This window comes from Polychytrium aggregatum (assembly GCF_025602895.1).
Source record: "Polychytrium aggregatum strain JEL109 chromosome Unknown BJ171scaffold_1, whole genome shotgun sequence".
NCBI lineage: Eukaryota > Fungi > Chytridiomycota > Chytridiomycetes > Polychytriales > Polychytrium > Polychytrium aggregatum.
The window spans coordinates 1353946-1372375 of NW_026516203.1; the positions used below are offsets into that span (position 1 = coordinate 1353946).

The following is an 18430-nucleotide window of genomic DNA, read 5'->3' on the forward strand; positions in this document are numbered from 1 at the left end:
AATGTGACTCATATCTGCGGATGCTGCCGATGGCAGTGCGTCGCTTGTTGATTTGGATGTACTCTGTTCAGTCGACGCGGTAGCATTTCCGGAGGCGGAATTCGAACGGCTTGTATTACGCTTGGATTTCTTTCGAGGTGCAGAGGTCTTGAATTGGTCGGTTTGCGGCTGCTTTTCTTTCCGACTTGCCTTCCTCTTTTTTTCTTGGCTGGGAATGTACATGGTGTCGAGGTCACTATCGTCCGTAGGCGTGTCGATATCGCTATCGGTGTACTGGGACTCTCCTTCGGAGCTGTCCAGGAACTCCATGTCGCTGGCATCCGACGACCACTCATCGTCCATACTGGGTGGCGGCGGCAGGCCCATGGATGCGGTGGTAACGTGGGCATGGAGCGCTTCCGTATGCTCACGTTGATCGAGGGGATCCCCTTGGTGCGGAAGCCGAGCCCCGGCTCTCTGATGCGCCAGATACTTTGACAGCGTTTGGAGAAGAAAGCGCACGTTTTTGATCTCGACGGGTATGCCTCGTTTGATCATTTGCCGGTCTTCGCGTGTGACGTTGTTAATGTCGACTAATCTCTCCGCCAGAGACCATAAGTGACACAGGAGTTGCTCAACACCGTTGAGCTCCCGGTCGCTGAGGGCCAGATTGTCTGGAATCAAAGCGTGACGTCAGTATCTCTGTGAACAGCGGAGTTGCCTGGCTGGATGAGTGGTCTCATGGTACCGCCTCAAGGTTGTAGGGACCGCGTTCATGTACATACTCTTGAGGGCCTTCAGATAGCCTCTTGCCGCATACCACTGCATGGCTTCATAAAATGGATACCTGTCACAGAATAACTATACTTCAGATCCATCCTCAGCGTGTCAAGGCTCGATAAAGGGGTGGCCTATCGGATTTCCAGATGAAGCCGACTGCCTCCCTGTGATGATGCGATCCCGCAGATCCAAATGGCAGCCAGATTATGCCCATACCTAAATTTGTGCGGTACATTTGTCTCGATTTCTATTCGAGAGATCGAGAGCTGACGAGCTATGTCCAGGCCATGGAGAAAATTGCCTCCGATCACAATGGCATCTTTGGGAGTATACACAGCGTGTATCTGGAAAGCGATTGCATCAGGAGATTTCAATGCACAACTGCGTGGTGCTTGAAAGACTACTACCTCGACATTCCGGCTACATATGCCAGCCGTCCCCCTGCCGCCGATGCATCCACTTGGCTTATTTGTGGGGTTAAAGTGCGAGACCTACCCAGCCGGCCGGAATCATCATCGTGTTTCCAGCACGCAAATGAACCCTGACGCACTCGTCGACCTGGTCCCCAAGAAAAACGTCCGACTGGTCCGACGATGTCGACCATGCAGAGTATTTTTCGAGATTTTCGGGCGTGGGCTCGATAAAATAGAACACCTTTTCGCCAGAAAGCAGGTGATAGAACACGCTGGTGCCTCCAAAGTCGATGTGGAAATCGGTATAGCTATCCTTGACGCCCATCAGGCAGTACAACTGGACCTTGGGGTACTCGCCCGCTGCACGCCTCGAAGCCGGCCAAAATCGATCAAGCCAGTCCAGATCACCAACTATTCGAGGTCGCTTGACCAACTTGGCCAGTGGTGTATCGCTGAACTCGAGGCTGATGACCTGTTTCCAACATGCGCAACAACACGGTTGTTAGCTCGACGGCCGGCTGAAGTTTGGGGGAAAACAGCCGGCAACCAGCATCATGTCATTGTGGGACCCAAGGCACAGACAGATCAACCACATCCAGCAAATGAATCTCCAATAGACAGACGCCCCGGAGGAGGGAATTCAAGCCGAGAGTCACAACATACGTTCAGAATCTGACGACGCTGCCTGGGGGGTTGCTCAAAGTAGGCTGCCCATTTGTCAAGGGTCATCGTGCGTGTTGACTGTGTCGCTACCTCGATGACTTCGACAATCCGTGTGAGCCCGCACACGTTTGCAATTTCGCGGACCTGGTTTGTCAAGGCCGATTGAGTTGCATAATCGCTTCTGCTTCAAGGGCGATGCGGATCACATCACTGGCGATGAAAATGGGCGTGGGTCTTTGCGTTTCGCTCACCGACCGTTATACTAGCGGATGGCATCGTCATCCCAAGCCCCTCTGGCGTGGGTATGATCACTGGATAGCGCAGCCCGTTGGTACAGCACCAGTCGGCCGTCAGATCACGACCCTTGATCTTTTGGAATTTCGATTCGACAAACACGCGAGATTCAAGCACTTTGGTGAACTTGAGCTGGTCATTTGGAACCGAGGGCAGATCGGAATACGAGTAGTTCACATCCGATCTTGCACGGGTGGATTTGCGAATAACTAGCAACGTATCGATAACGAATATGATCGAGAGAAGCATGAAATTAGCACGGAGGGCCCTTTATCCCCACCGGACGACCTGGATAGCCGAATCGCACAAGCGCACCAGAGACGCAACGATATGCCAGCGAACTCGGCTGCGACAACGCCAAGCGATTCCTGATCAGTCCAGCCACATACCTCGCTCGGGTGTGGCAGCTCGCTGCGTGGCCGCGACTATCTGCATGCAAACAAGACACATCGACAAAAGCCAACGTCAGTGTGTCGCATTGGCACGCTCCCCAGACGACAAAGCTGCTCAGGAGTTTGACCCATCTTGACGGCCACGCGCAAGGGCCTGCACGGGCTCCGAGGGCAACGAGCCGGAAAGGCGAGCGTCAAGGCAGTCCGCAAGCAGGATCAATTTTGGCATCGACTTGCATTGTCGCGGCCGTCATGGATATTCGGTTGGGATGCCGATGTATCTGCGGGTCCAGACATGGGTGTTGATGGTTGCTGGTGTCGTGCTTGCCTCCTCGATCCGCGGTGGGTGCTTGGGCTCGAAGGTTGGTGCGACGCACTGTGCGCAGCGCTTCATATAACCGCATATGGATATGTAGATACTTTTTTCTTTGCGGGCGCCGGTTTTGGTTGGGCCGGTTGCGCTGCCGAGCCGTCGACAGACAACACCCAAGACGACCAGTGCTGCAGCGCCGTGCCATCCCGATCGCACTCTGACCGACACAGGCACAGGCACAGACACTCGAGTCTCGATTCGCCATGGGACGACGACGGGCACGGTTCAACGAGCGAGCCCGTTCATCTTCGCACACAACGAAATATGCTCTCCCACACCCGAGTGCCCGAGACAAGTCCGCCGAGGCACCAGAAAGGACAAAAGCTGCTGCTCATCTGGCTTCAGCCGATGCAGCTCATCCTCAGCCCGCAAGCGAAGCCATTCAGATCGACTCGGCGCTCCAGTCTTCCGATGGCTACGTCGCGTATGGTTTGTCGCAGCATTGCCCAATCGACTGCATCTTGCTTGGAAGCTGCGTGGTGTGCGCAAGCGCTTGGATTTCCAAGCAAGCGATCTTGACCTGAAGGCAAGGCAATTGATCAGCGCCTCCTCCTGATGTAGCACGGACTCGGCAAACCCATTGATTCTGCCGGCCTCCAAGTCAACAGAAAGCGGCACCGCACACGGCACTCTCGCTGCCCTGCCCGAGGTTTGTGGATTCTCCCTGAGATTCTGGGGTGCTGTTGCCCTTGGTTCGCAGCCCCAACCGTCGTTTGACAATGCTCAACTGCTCGGCTGACCCTAGGCACCGACTGGAAAAATGACATCAAAGAAGCGGAAGCGACTGGAGAAATACATTGTAAGATTCAGCGTCTCTTGCACACAGCTGCGGCTGTCGTTTGTCCGTGGCCCGGTATCTGCCATGCGATATTCAGCTTCGTCTGCGACAGACGAAAGGGCGCCAATACACACAGGCATTAACAAGACTGGCCTGTCCGTGCGTTGGTCGTTCCCTACTGCTTTCGGTGGATGCGGATGCTGACTTGCTCTGCCCCACTCGCCGACTTGAATCCCGCAGGAGAAGCATCTCAAGAAAGAAGAGCGAGCCAAGCTTTTGGAGAAGCTCCGCAATCAAACCTTCAGCTCCAGCTTGCTCAAGTCGAGTGCCAACATTGGAAACATGGTGCGTCTTTGAGGCGGTGTTGATCTTGCTGACCACCGTGGCGACCACAGCGCCCCAGGCCGAAAGCGCAGAGGCGGCAAAGCGGCCTCCAGACTAGCCCGCCCAAAGCTGATGTATGCTCATCCCCATCGTCTGCTCTAGAAACTCACCGCACGCCAACAGTTGCGGATGGCCCTGGACGCGGAGCGAGCCGGAATAACGCTCGACCCAACAGAGTACGGCTCACGGCTCTATGTCGAGCACGAGATTGCCGAATCGGACGAGCAGTCATCCAACATGACAACTGGACCAAAGCGAGCCAAAACAGATCAAACCACGGACTCAGAATCAGATGGCGATCAAGATTCGGATGCAGAAATGGCGCTGGATTTTACGCCTCGGCCAGACAACTCGGAGCGAGGCGTCCAGGTGGTCGAGGCACAAGGCTATGCCGGAAGCGCGCCGAAAGACTTGCTTGTCAAGACCGATGCGGCATTAAAGCCTGCATTTGGTGGCGCCTTGAAGCGACCCTTGGTCTTCAAGCCACTGCCGACGACACAGCGCTCGAAAGCTGTCTCGCAAAAGCCTGGGGTCAAACGCACGGCCCTGAACGGAGCCGACAGTGGCAGCGACAGCGACAGCGACGGTCATGTCGAGCCCAATTCCTCCACTGTGGAGAATGGGAACAAAACAGCAACGTCTCACAAAGGCCAAGGCGTCACTGCATCCAATCTATCATCTCTACCTGTCGTGCCTGAACAGGTCGCCAAAGCGATCCGTGCAGCATCGACTCTTGAAAAATCCTACCCAGCCCCCTCGAAATCTGTAAAATCCTCTCGGCCGAGCTTCTTTGTGTCCATCGATCGTCCCGAGGCTGTGCAGATTGCCCGTGTCAGTCTCCCGGTCGTCGGAGAAGAACAAGCTATCATGGAGTCCATCTACGAGAACGACGTAACTATCCTCTGCGGCGAGACAGGTTCAGGAAAAACAACACAAGTTCCACAGTTCCTATATGAGGCCGGCTTCGGAGATCCCAAGCATCCCAAGTTCAAGGGTATGATCGGCATAACCCAGCCGCGACGTGTTGCTGCCGTATCGATGGCCAGCCGTGTTGGCGAAGAAATGTCGCTCACCGGCGGCCAGGTTGCATATCAGATCCGTTACGACTCAACCACTGTCAAGCCTTCAACGAGAATCAAGTTCATGACGGACGGCGTTTTGCTGCGCGAGCTGAGCGGGGCCCTGGGCATCCACAGTGAAGGCTCAAGTGCCTCGGAGCGCGGACCCTCCGGTGACTTGCTGCTGAAGAAGTACTCATGCATCATTATCGACGAAGCTCACGAGCGAACCGTTGGAACAGACGTCTTGATTGGATGGCTTACCCGAATTGTGTCCATCCGGAATTCGGGCAAGATCAAGGGAGTGGACCCGCTCAAGCTCGTGATTATGAGTGCCACGCTGCGTGTCGAAGATTTTACCGAAAATAAGGGTCTATTCCCTGGCCCTTCCAAACCCCCGGTCATCAAGGTCGACGGACGGCAGTACAAGGTAACTGTGCACTACAACAAGAAGACTCCAGAGCTGGACTATGTCAGCGAAGCGTACAAGAAGGTATGCAAGATCCACACGAAGCTCCCAAAGGGCGGTGTGCTCGTCTTTCTAACCGGCCAGCGAGAAGTCATGTCGCTGGTGACGAAATTGCGCGACCGCTTCCCTCAGAAAGATTTGCGGACGGACTCGGCCCTTGAAGGGACCAAGATGTCTGAAAAGGGGGAGGGCAGCGGAAACGGAATGATGGACGAAGTCGAGGAAGCCGATCTCGATGCAACCGATCTCGCCAACGATGACTTTGTCTACGACAGCGACGATGGAAGCGACAATGAAGAAAGCGATCTCGAGGTTCTCCCCGGCGAAGACGGCGAAGACGACGCAGACGACGCAGCTAATGATGCTAGAGACGAAAAAGGTCTGTCTTATGCAGACTTTGTCAGAAATACGCCGTACTAATGCACGAGCGAGCTCTGCAGTGGAGGAGCTTGATGATCCTATAGCCACGCTATATATCGGCTGCGACGTATCGCGGGCCTGGAGAATCTGATCACTTCCCGCGCTCACATGTTGCTCTCCACGTCGCTGCAGTCGAGGCGCCCCTCCATGTGCTGCCGCTATATTCGCTGCTCTCCACCAAGGCACAGATGATGGTGTTTGAGCCGCCTCCAGAAGGTGCACGGCTGGTTGTGGTTGCCACAAACGTTGCGGAAACATCGCTTACTATTCCGAACATGCGATATGTCGTTGACTGCGGCAAGGTCAAAGAAGTAGGCGTCACTATCTCTCGCCTGTGATGATAGCGCTGGTGACCCAGCACCTTGTAGCGTTGCTCTGTTAGCGCCGCACACAGCCATGCAGCCATCGACTCTGACATTTCACTTGGTCATTCCTCATGATTTGCGATGCAGAGACGATACGATATACATACTGGTGTTCAAACGTTCCAGATTCACTGGACCTCACAGGCCTCGGCTGACCAGCGTGCTGGTCGTGCTGGCCGTGTAGGTCCTGGTCACTGCTACAGACTCTTCAGCTCCGCCGTGTTTGCCAACTACTTTGAGAAGTTTACCAAGCCGGAAATCTTGAGGATACCAATTGAAGATGTGATCTTGCAGATGAAGGCCATGGGCATCCAAAACGTCGTCAACTTTCCTTTCCCGACAATACCGTCGCGCGACCAGCTCAAACGCAGCGAAAATGTAGGGCAGCCGCATTCTGTTTTCCCAAACAAGCAAAGACTCTCGGGCATTGTCGTCGGTGTGATGACTCGACCCTGCCCCACTGTTGGACTGGAATTTGCAGTGCATTTGTCTCGCGTCTAGATAAGGAGAGCAAAGGGGGTGCCGCATATATGGCTCGCGCGCGATAAATAACTCCATCGTTACTCTGAAGCTTTTGACGCATCTGGGCATACTGGAAGTATCGGGGGCCGTCTCTAGGATCACCGAACTTGGTAAGGTCGCGTCTCGGTTCCCTGTTTCGCCAAGATATGCAAAAATGTAAGATGGCTCGCTGTGATGGCCTGCGACTGGTATACTCGTGCGACAAGCGCGAGCGCCGATCGAGTTGCTGTTGATATTGCATACGAATGCCAATCTCCGCCTCAAGACGGCGTTTTCTCACCATGCTATTTTCGGGAACTTGCAGGATTGTTGTGGCTGCACAACAGAAAGACCCGGCGATTCTTGGATTTGTTATCGCTATCGTGTCGGGCCTTTCTGTTGGCGATCCATTCGTAATGGATGACGAGATCCTGAAAGAAATCGAAGACGCCGCCGATACCGACGAAGGAGACGAAAAGTCGCGCAAGTCATCAAAGCGAGCCGAGTGGTTCCGGGCCAGACACATGTTTGAGGGGGCCGCTCCGACGTCAGATATACTTCGACTCCTCGCCGCCTTTGGCGCGTACTCGTGTGAGGCACGCAAGTCCCAGCATGCAGCGCACCAGTTTTGTCAAGACTACTTCCTTCGCCCCAAAGCCATGGAGGAAATGCTGAAACTGCAGTCGCAGCTCCGCAACATTGTCAAGGACACGCTTACGGAAGCCGAACTCTATCCTGCAGCCATAGCCATGGAGCGCCTTGGCAAATTGACGCCACCGACTGCAAAACAAGGAGTGCTTGTCCGACAAATCCTGTTGGTGGCATTCCCAGACCATGTTGCGCGCCTAGACGAGAGCTACCGCGGCCCCAAAGATGCCTCTCCTGTTTACCAGACAATGTGGGCGGAAAAGGATGAAATTTTTGTCATCCATCCAAGCAGCTGCCTGCACAACGAACGGCCTGCTCCAAAGTGGATCGTCTACGGCGAGATCGTCGGCAAAGAAGAGCGAGTCAGCGCCGATACCAGTGGCTTGGTTGGCGTACGAGGCGCGCTCAGCATGGATGGAACCAAGGTCGGAAACGACGGCAGTCTCGTCGCGCAGTTTGGAGCGGTGCCTTCTGGCTCGCGGAAGAAAATCTGGATCAAATCCGTCACGTCGGTTGCAGAGAACTGGATTGCAGGGATGATGCCCGCGTCGTTGTGCAGCACAGGGCGAATCCTTGATGATCCAGAGCCTAGATACAACCCCAAGAAGGATAGCATTGCCGGATTCGCCATTCCTACGCTTGGCCCGAAACTGTGGATGCTGCCGACCCGGGAGATCGATTTGCCGGAAGGGATGCTGAAATATGCCTATTTTGCCAAAGCTTTACTCGAAGGGGTCCTTGACTTTGAGCGCAACTCCAGAGATTGCTTCAAAATTCTGGAGGTATGAATCGCGCACGGGGTTGCATCCTGCCACACTGGCCGCGACGCTCGTTCGCGCTTTCCAGAGACTTGGGTATATGCGGCGGAGAGCAGACGGCAAAATGGGATCCCGGACGAATACACGCCCGAGGAACGCCATCAAGTCGGTATGGCAACTCTCGATAGCTGCAACATAAGCTGACTCGCGCCCACTATCTTAGCCGTTCCTGACGTCAAGGCCAGCAACGATCACCAAGTCATGGTCCAAATCGAGTGGCAAGGTTCGACAGCTCCTTGAGACGCTCGCAGGCTCCAAGGTTGTATCCAAAGCGACTTTGATTAGGAAATGGTAGGTTTGCGGACCGTCGCTGTGACGATCACTGCAATCCCGGCATGGCTCTCAAAGGGCGCAGTCAAAGCAGAGCAGCGGAGGAGTTCTCGATGCTGACGGCGTTGTTGCTTTTAGGAAAACCACCCCAAAGTTCATGCTCGATTCATTCCTGTTGTGGACGCCAGCGGATGCCCACAACCTGCTCAGATCCGAGTGGCCACCTGTTAGGTTTGTGGGCGACACTTGCAAGGTCAACCAAGTGCTTGGAACCAAACTCGGCTCGCTCCTGGCCGGAGGGCTGTCCAGAGCCGGCGGCACCACTACTGCCACCACCAACCCAGGCAGCGACTACGACAGCGATTACTGAGTCCACGGCATTTACGGATCAGATCGCGGCGTACCGACCATCGTCACAGGTCGCTACAATCTGGATCTTGAATACACAGGTGTTCAGCCAGTTCATCCGTCACAGGCTACAATCGCCTTTGTCCACTGACCTCTGCACATGGGGCGCTTCAGCAGATTCATCACCACCCGAAGCAACAATTCCCTTCATCTCAGAGCAGAGGCGTGGGCGTCTGTGGGTCACCATCCATGATGGCAGCAATGATGAGGCAATGGCGAGGCGCCGCTTTGGCTACCTAGGACCCTGGTCTTTTGTTATTCAGTAATTCTTGCGAGCTTAGATGCGAGAGTACACGACCAAACCATAGCTCGGGAAAAGACCGCTCATCCTTGTCACAAACGCCGAAAGGGTGCCCAGGCGATTTTGCGGATCCAGCAGGAAATCGGTCGTGGGCTTGATCCATCCATGCACACGCTCGTATTCTCGGTTCTTGGAGAGCGCATCGAACGTCTCGATCATCCGAAGTTGCGGTTCACTAAAGGTCTCTACAGAGTCGCCGTCATCGTGGCGGAAGAGTCGCGTGGCAATGAATGTGGAGAGAGCCTTTGAGAAGAAACGGAACTCGATCGACAATCTGGATTTGGGACCGAAGCCGAGCGTTGCCCACAAGCCTTGGCTGGCGCGATCTTCACTCCAGCCAAGCATCACATCGGCAACACTGACGAGCTGCGACCGCAGCCGGGAGTGGTTCTCCGGTACAGTCATGGACGAAAGCTCCAGCGTCAGGATGTCGACAAATAGCTGAACGACAAGCAGCATCTTTCCGTCAGCTGCCGGATCGTCGACCGCCTCCATTTTGATCGCCGCAATCCAGTTGCCGATTTGCTCGCCAATGATGATCTTGAGGTCGATGTTGTCACCACACTGCTTGAGCTTCTGAAGGGCGTATGCATAGAGCGTGAGCACAAGCGCATGGCTCAGGCAGTACCGCACAAACAGATCCTCGTCAATCTCTGGGACGACCAGTGCGGCCATAATCGTGTCCCACTCGTGGGAGCTACCGTAGAGCGATAAGTGGCGTTCGATACTTGATTCCACGAAGAGCGACAGGTGCTCGGCCGAGGCAAGATGGTGGCATGAAACAGAAATCATGATGTTTGCATGGTAGGTTTGCTTGCCGGCCATGATAAATCCCTTCCAGACCTGCATGAACGCACTGCTGCCACGGTGGGTGTCGTTGAGCAAGCGACAAACCGCTGCCGTGAAGTGACTAACGGCAAAGCCTTGCGCTTCAGAGCCACAGAGAATGTGACCATCCTCGATGAGGACAGCGAGTTCCACAATGATCGCGGCGATTTGCGTGTCCGAAAAGTTTGCAATCCGGACTTCTTGCGCCTCACTCTGTATCTGCCGAGTCAGAAGCCCCATGACATATTCGACATAGAGGCAGAGTCGCTCGTGACTGTCGGTAAAAGTGTCGGTATCGTTCGTGCGAGCTCTCCATCCGGCCATGTATCGCAGCACCAAGAGGGTCATCGACAGCGCGGAAGCAGTCGTGGAGGTGGAGCTTTCGAGGGCACAGCCCCAGCTTGGTGACAGCAGCGCGATGACTTGGCCCATTTTGAGGGCGTCGAAGCCGGTCCGCCAGTCGAAATCTTCGAGGAATCGTGCTTTCATGGTGCTGTAAAACTGCTCGCGGTCGCTGGTGCAGACATAGACATCCTCGCTATCCTTGATTAGACTGAGAGCAAGCGGGACGAAGTGCGGCAGATGGTTTGGTTCGGGTCCAACTTGGCTCATTTGCTCGCCCATGATCCAGATGCTTTCCTGCATCATCTTCGAGACTAGACGCTGGATTTCAACGGTGAGCTTGCCAGAGGCGCTCCAGCGGCTGGCTTGCATCACGACACTATCGTCGAAGTGGAATCGCGTCCAAGCTCGCCGCAATAGTTGTTCAACAAACTCGTGTGTGAGAATCGCGGGCACACTGGACTCGATCAGGGCCCCGAAAAATCTCCACAAATAGACGTCAGCCGGAAAATGGAGCTTCCCCCGGCGACAAATGCTCTCTGTCGTCGCGATCCAGAAGGAAATGACCCTCTGGACAACCGCAGCTTCTTGGTGTGGCGGCGGCTCTGGTTGATAGATAAGCCCCTTCTCCCGGGTCGAGCACAAGCCTATCCACGGAAGGAGCATTGCCTCAACGGCATCCAGGAGCTGTTCAAGGTCGGTATTGGAAGCCTGAGCAAACAATAGATCCGACGACAGCAGGGCGCCGATAAACTCCAATATCGGCTCGACCGTGTCCAGGGTGAGATTTGCGAGGCATTCTCGTTGGCTCACAAACTCTTCCTCGAGACATCTGAGGAAGTTGAGGAGCCAAGCACCGGAGAGCTGCACTCGCATGCCCGGAGGTGTTTTCGGTGCAGATTTTTTTTGACCTTTGGCCTCTTGTACAATGTCCTTGAGAACATCGAGGACCTCGGTGCTCAAGTTGGATTTGATAATGTGGTGGAGGGCCAGGACGATTGCGTCGCTTGCACTGACGTCGAATTCGCTGACCAGCAGATCTTTGAGCAGCTGCGTGTGTTGTCGATGCAGCTCCGAGTTTTTGATGTGTCCGGCAGTACTGATTTGATTCGGCGGTATCTGGACAGATGGATGTGTGAGTCCAGGAGCGGTTGACATAGAGCCGATGTATCGTTGGAGAAGGTTGACAGCAAAAGTTGGCACGATTTGAGCAGGCATGGCAGACTCGGCTGGCGGGGGGACCTGATGCGTCGCTGTCCCTTGAATCGTTGTTCGCTGAGGAGGATTTGCGGGATACTCCAGCCGGAGTGACTCAACCAGCGACTGAAGGAAGCGCCCGATATCCTCGGCGGACGGTGGAGGCTCAAGCGCCAGCCAGTCCTTGATCACAAAGCGAGCGAGTACTGCGCGGTTTGGAGAACTTTGGCCTGGGGCTTCCTCGTGTGCCATCAAAGCGGCATACATTTCGACAAACTTGGCAGCCGAAATGGCTGGGTTAAAGATCGAGGCAAGCAACTCGACGTTTGTTCCTCCGAGAATGATGGCAAATAGATGTTCGGTCTCCTCGGCGGAGTTCCTGATGTACCTCTGGCCGAGCGACGCAACAGCTATTTCAAGAATGCGACGAGCCGGAGGATAGATCTGTGCCATCTCTTGATCCAAGAGCTCCAGGACCGCGTAGAAGATCGCAATCGCAGCAGAATGGACTCGTGTTTCTGCTGACTTGTCACCGGCACGATTGAGCCAATCGACTGCGCGGAGGACTTTGAGACACATGACACAAAGCGCTGGGTCGATGAACGGTTCGACATTGACGAAGCTTTCCGAGTGTGCTCGGTTTTCTTTGAGGAAACGGCGTACGTCGGCGATCAAACGGACTTCTTGGTACCTGTACTCGAATGTAATCGCGCGGCTGCACTTGGGACTGCACTTCTTCTCGACGCGGCCGGATTTTGTTTCGTTGATGTACAGCCTGGGAAGCTGCGACATATAATCCCTATGGAAATGAACCACGACACAAATCAGTACTGTTGATTGCCCCAGGCCCAGCGATAAGATTCTTTGAAATGGTGCAACAACGTGGAGGCTCGCGAATATTGCAGTGTTTGCCAGCCATTCGAGACCGGGGCCGTACGTGTCGTAGACAACGCACGACCGCACCAGTATCGATTTGCTCAACCTCGAGCATCCACGGACCTGTCAACCTGGGCATGGCTTTCGACGAACACGTGGAAGGCCCTTGCCTTGGCAGTCAGGGTCTTGGTGTCGACCCGGAAGATCGTCTCGATAGCTGGAATGTCGAGCTTGCTGAGGGTGGGGACGAGCGGGGGTCGTGAGACATATACTGGCGACGGCTGGGGCTGGCTCTGAACAGCCCGGGCCTCGTCGTCCGGCGCAGATTGGGACCGCTCCCTGATGGATTCGAATGAGGTGACACGGTGGGTGACCCTGGGAGAGAAGAGTCTGGACTGAACCAAGGCCTTGAGGTGGGATTGCAAGTGCCCTGTGGGAACCAAGTCGGACCATAGATATTGGTCGGACTGCAAGGCGTTGCCTTCCAGAACGTCGTTGAGTCTTTCGGGAAAGTACCGATCAGAGAGATGCTCCAGCGCAATGCTAACAGTCACCAGCCGACTGTCGCGTATCCACAGACACATGGCGTTGTAGAGCTTCGATAATAGCGTTGAGTAGTAGTCCAGACCGTCTCGGTCGTCAAGGGCTCCGGCGGGCTCACGCTTGATGATCTTGTCGGAGTGATACTGGGAGCACCTTGCCAGCCTCGTCTCCGCTCGATCGAGCAGATCTTTGCGGTCAACAAGAAACCTAAATCCGAATCTTGTGCCATAAACCAGAGCATCGACAATCAAGACCAGGTCCCACATCTGTCCAAGCTGACTCAAGCGACCCGAACAAAGGGCGGGCTTGGATCTGGACCGCAGCGCAGATATTCAACGGAGCCTATCTTACCGTGCATTCATCTGATTTGTGGGCGCCGTGCTCTTTTGGAAGTACAGTGAAAAGAAAACCTGGAAGAAAGTGCCATGTGAATCACTAATACGTCTGCTGCTGCGGCCAGCGACTCGGTATGCCGATAGCACACGCCACGCTGCATGGCATGCTTACCTGCCAATAGAGCGGAGTGAGCGGATGCTCCATAGGGGCCTCCAGGGCCGAATCGATCCACTTGAAGATCAAGAAGCCTGAGAGTGGCCTCTTGAGGGCAAGATTGCTGATGGCGCTCGAAATAGGGATCTGGATATCGCGGGACAAGAGTTGTCCAAGCTGCTCACGCGCGGGAGCTTCATGCAGCGTTTCGACCATGAGAGCCTGGAACGAGAGCCACATGCAGTCACGGTCGATACCGCTGGGGCTACCAGTCAAGCTCCATCCGCTCTTGTCAGAAAGCAAACTTGGATACGAAGCGTAGAGCGACTCGACTGCAGCCGAGGCAAAATTGTATGCCGACCCGACGGGATTGGCAAACGAGGCCGCCGTGCTGCTGCTTTTGAGCTGGAGATGTTGCTTGACCACCCGGCCGTACTCCTCAGCTAGCATAGGCCGTACAATGCTGTCGTACCGATATGCGAAGGCTACTTCGCAGATCATGTCCAGGAAGCGGCACGAGCTGCGACTGGTATACCACTCTGGATCAGCAAAGACCGCCATGACCCAGACGTAGACACACCGAAGAGTTGTTTCGGCATCTCCAAAAAAGCTATCGACCCCTGGAGGAATCAAGATCCCGAAATGTTGGGTAAGCAGCTTGTAGACGTCGGCATCAAAGTCGGTCAGTGCCTCAGCAGGTATCAGCGGATACCGCGTCGTTTCTCGTGGGGCTTTGAGTTCTAAGCGCTGACGGAAGAAGCCCTGGGTACGGCTGGTGCCACCAAAGAACCGAATAAAGGATTCGTCTGTCGTGATACTGGGCCCGTGGGTGGAATAAAACGTATCGAACAGACAATTCACCACATCAACAACAGCTTCGGGGCGGCCGTGTTCGACAACGAGGTCGAGTAAGGGCCATCCTTCTCGCCGAAACTCGTCGTAGTGATGCCCAAGCTCGGAGATCATGAGGACGATGTAAGCGGCAAGCGAGTTGGTTTTCATGGCGCCGCGAAGAGTTGCTAACGAGGGCGAGTTGAGAGGCTCAAATGGCCGCTCGCCTGGTGCCACAGACTCCAGAGCATATGTGCTGTGCGATATGGGCTTCTGGTAGATCTTGAGCCTTTGAATCGTTTCCCTGCATCCAGGCGGAAATCACAGGAAATGGAAACGTGAGTTACGAACAGTGGTATCAAAAGCAGCTTGGTAAATGAAAATAGGAATGGTATGGATGGAGCTGCGAGTGGGCTTGCGTTTTCGTGCCACAATTCTGCTCGTAATGGACCGTATGGTTCATAAAATAGGGGCTACGATGCGGTATCACCGAGGACAACGTCCAAAGGAAAGAGCAATGCAGCTTCCATGGGCTTGAATACCAAGGGATTGCGTTTGATAAGCTGTGGCCCGAAGCTCCTCACAACCCTAACGACTCACCAGCACCATGCCACAAAGTCGATCGCACGTCCAGGAATCAGTTGTGCCAGTGCGGACGGAATAGGCGCAAAGGTGCTGACGGTGGATGCGACCGTTGTCGCCACCACAGTCGTGGCCGAAATCAGCCCACTCTTCGAAGCTTTCATACTCTCATGGTCGAGGCATAGGTTTCCTATCGCCAAAGCAACATGCCGGTGGCAGGATCGAGGGATAGCAAGCTGCACATCGGCAGGGGATCCTCGAGACTCTTCCCAGTCTAGGTGGTCGAGGCAGTGCCGAGCTATATCGAACTTGATACCTCCGACTGGGTCCTTGAGCATCTCGCAGAGAATTTCGACTTCAAGGAGTGAGGGCTTCCAGAGATGCACTGGTAGCCGCCGGAATAGAACCAAACTGTCGCAGCCGAGTTCCATGGGATCGCTCCGAGTCCACTGCAGGATGGCGGATATATGGACCGGGAATACAGTGCATATTCGTGCCAATAAATCCAGCGAATATTCCACTAGGTCATCAGGAAAGTGACTCTGGCAGAGCAGGCGATATATCAAAAAGACGGCAACGCTGGACAGCTCTCGGAAGGACACCTCGAGTCCAGGCACAGCTGCCAAGGACCGCTCCTCTGTCGAGCTCAAGGGTGTCAAGACAATGTTGGTTATGACAGCCAGGAGGGAGCAAGCTTCGTTGATGTTGTCGAGGATTTTGGAGCTGATGGCAAGGCTATCGATGTCGGTATCTCTAAGGATCGCGAAGAGATCCTCTTTGGATTTGTGAGTGAGCTTGCCCCCCGAGAACAACGTCCCATCGACAATTCCAGAGATCAGAACCCACTTGGCTTGAGCAGAAACGTAGTCAAATGACAGGCTCGACAAATTTTGCCAGACTCCTGTTCCGGCAGCGCTGAGCAAATGGCAAGCAGCGCGGGAAAAGAACCCATCGACTTCCGACTGGACGCTGGACACATATTCGGGGCCGACCAGGCTGAGCGTGTGAAGGAATGGGGCCGCGTTGAGGGCTTTCTCCGAGGAACAAAATGTGTCGGAAATGGCCTTGCCGAGAATGTGGGTTGACTGTGCGATGATTTGACCGAGCGTCTGGACCATCTTCGGAAACCGCCGGTATGGAAAGATCTGAAACCCGCGGGTGAGGATGATCATGTAGCGATTCGAGACAGCAAAGAGACGCATCAGGTGAGAGCTCGCCGAGGGCAAGTTCGCATCGACATCGGAGAGATAGCGGCCGAGACAGGTCTGCACAAAAACCGAATAGAACTCGCAAATCTTGAACTGATGGAGGAGCGAGAGATAGTCGTCTTCGGAGAGATTGGTGACAAGAAACCGCGGAGCATCCGGGTCGTATTCACTCTGGATGACTACTACCCAGTCGGATTCTTCGAGTTTCTTGAGTTTCTGGATAAACTGGAACTCCTCCAATTCGTGTGTCTGCCGCTGCTCCTCGAGCTCCTCCACGGGGCCCAGGAACCCATAGAGCGTTGCAAGGTAGTTATCCCAATAATCGTCGATCCAGGGGGTGGGAATGTGCCATTGGATGAAGCCGGCGCCCCACTGCCCAACGCCCTTGCAGCGGAGGGCGTGAAGCAGCAGGAATCGGTGATCGATCGGGCGGGCGACCCGTAGCAACGCACCGACAATGTGGGTGATCCATCCGCGCACGTCTTTCAGAAACGTGGAGTAATTGGCACGAGATTCGTCGTCGGGCTGTGGACTGGCGAGGGCAGTGGGGACATGCTTGTCGGCAGCATGACTGCCAAGATGCGCAGCGTGCATCCGCACTTCAAAATCAAAGAGGACGTCGAGGTAGTGCTTCAAAGTGCCTACTTGCTCGTCGAATGCTTCTGTTGACACGTCACCCAGACCTCCTCGAGATCCCTTGTCCAGATTCGAGTCCATCGACGCTGTCGCTGACGAGCCATCGCCAACAAGCGAAAACAGCGGGCTTTCGGTCAGAAATTCGTCAATGAAATTCTGGATCCAGAGGCGAGACAATTTGGCATCAAAGCACACGCGTATACAGTTGCTGTGGATTTCCTGCCGGAGGCTGTCAAGTGTGTCCTGGAGCTGGGTGGCGGCAGTGTCGCTGAAGATAGCAACCTCGGAGGTGAAGTTGTGCATGAGCTTGACGCCGTCGACGCAAACTCGCTCGATGCCCTCCGAATGCTTCTTGAGGCTCCAGATGCGTGAGCTAGTGCTGTTTGCTGTGTCATTCAGTGCCTTGATCTGGATCATGCTCTTCTGTGACTCTACAGAAGCTCGCTCGTACTGACACAAATGTTCGTAAAACTCATCCGCGGGGAGGTTTGCCCGTTGAGCGCGGAAGTGGTCCACCAGCGCTTGGTGCTGTCGGAGTGGCTCGTTAATATAGAGTTTGTTGAGTACATCTTCAGCAACAGGCTCGAGGTAGTCTTTGAAGATATCTGCATTTTCGAGGCTGACTCGCTCGCGATGCGTCTGGCTGTACTGTGCAAAGTCGACCTCATAGTCGTCTTCAAAGAGCTGCGGGGCCGAAGGATACTGATGGGCCGAGACAAAGACATTGTCGTGTGCAAAGGGAGCGTCATCCACGATGGCCCAGGCGGAATGGTCGTTCTCGGTATCTCCGTCACAGACTATGAAATCAAGCGGGATAGACGATGGCACACGGCTCGTGGTGATGAGCAACATCAAATTTTGTCTTGCACAGCAAGGAGGCCACCTATCGCTCTACATTCTCATTCAAATAGAGCGTCATTGGGGGGGGGTTGAGAGATGGGCAAGGATTGATCTTACCGGCACGCAGGTTCAGTTGCTCGATTTCGGGCAAAGTCGAAAGGGGGTAGCTTTGAAGAACATACGGACTGGACTCCAGTTGCGGGGCTGACGGTGCGGATGGAGCTGTGGACTCATGGAACTGTTCGGGAAGCCCGCCGGCCACTGCTTCACCGAGAGCAGGATACAGCTGTGGCTCAGGACGGCCGGGCTCCATGCGGGGGATATGAGAGGGCCCAGCCAGCTCACGCAGCGACGAAAAGTCGACATGCATCTCGGGAGACTGCAAAAGAATGCTCTGGGTGGTTGTCTGGGGGTGCTGCTTGCCATCCGAGGACGAGGCAAAGTCATCGAGCGTTGGACTGGGCAGAACTTGGATGGGGCTGGAGGTCGACGCATCGTCGGGTCGAGAATGGCGAGGCAGAGGTCGTGATTTTTTCTTGGGCTTCTTGTGGCGAACCAGCTGCTCTTCCATGATGGACAAACAATAGAGGACGCAGCGAACTTGATGGACGGGCGAGCGGAGGCAGAGGAGGCAGAGGAGGCAGAGGCACAAGGGCCTCGGCCAATGGCAGGCATGCCGTGGCGGGGTTCGGACATCCCGTCATGTGAGAGCGAGCGACCCTGCGCCACAGGCGTCCAGCCTCC

General features: G+C 54.9%; 3 protein-coding genes across 3 annotated transcripts; 1 reads left to right on the forward strand and 2 right to left on the reverse strand.

The window, feature by feature from the left end:
• Positions 1 to 890: 890 nt before the first annotated feature.
• BJ171DRAFT_418274 (lysine-specific demethylase 2B-like protein) lies at positions 891 to 2378 on the reverse strand (the record flags this gene model as incomplete). The annotated part of the gene is made up of 4 exons (XM_053107335.1): positions 891 to 1103; positions 1255 to 1644; positions 1836 to 1979; positions 2091 to 2378. 4 exons carry the CDS (start codon positions 2376 to 2378, stop codon positions 891 to 893), a joined length of 1035 nt encoding a protein of 344 aa, XP_052971945.1.
• A 1996-nt stretch (positions 2379 to 4374) lies between these two features.
• BJ171DRAFT_418331 (P-loop containing nucleoside triphosphate hydrolase protein) lies at positions 4375 to 8305 on the forward strand (the record flags this gene model as incomplete). The annotated part of the gene is made up of 5 exons (XM_053107339.1): positions 4375 to 5962; positions 6136 to 6337; positions 6458 to 6746; positions 6940 to 7046; positions 7195 to 8305. 5 exons carry the CDS (start codon positions 4375 to 4377, stop codon positions 8303 to 8305), a joined length of 3297 nt encoding a protein of 1098 aa, XP_052971946.1.
• Positions 8306 to 9214: 909 nt separating this feature from the next.
• On the reverse strand, positions 9215 to 18303 carry BJ171DRAFT_485419 (uncharacterized protein). The gene is made up of 6 exons (XM_053109103.1): positions 17804 to 18303; positions 15021 to 17643; positions 13608 to 14724; positions 13452 to 13510; positions 12681 to 13319; positions 9215 to 12480 (listed from the first exon to the last, which is right to left on the reverse strand). Exons 1-6 carry the CDS (start codon positions 18255 to 18257, stop codon positions 9291 to 9293), a joined length of 8082 nt encoding a protein of 2693 aa, XP_052971947.1. The 5' UTR covers positions 18258 to 18303; the 3' UTR covers positions 9215 to 9290.
• Positions 18304 to 18430: the final 127 nt, after the last annotated feature.

Coding starts and splice junctions, on each gene's coding strand:
- BJ171DRAFT_485419 (XM_053109103.1), bottom strand. CDS start 18,257: ATGGAAGAGCAGCTGGTTCGCCACAAGAAGCCCAAGAAAAAATCACGA. Junction 17,644..17,803: donor GCAACTGAACCTGCGTGCCG/GTAAGATCAATC, acceptor TTGATTTCATAG/TCTGTGACGGAGATACCGAG. Junction 13,511..13,607: donor TCACTCCGCTCTATTGGCAG/GTAAGCATGCCA, acceptor ACTTTCTTCCAG/GTTTTCTTTTCACTGTACTT.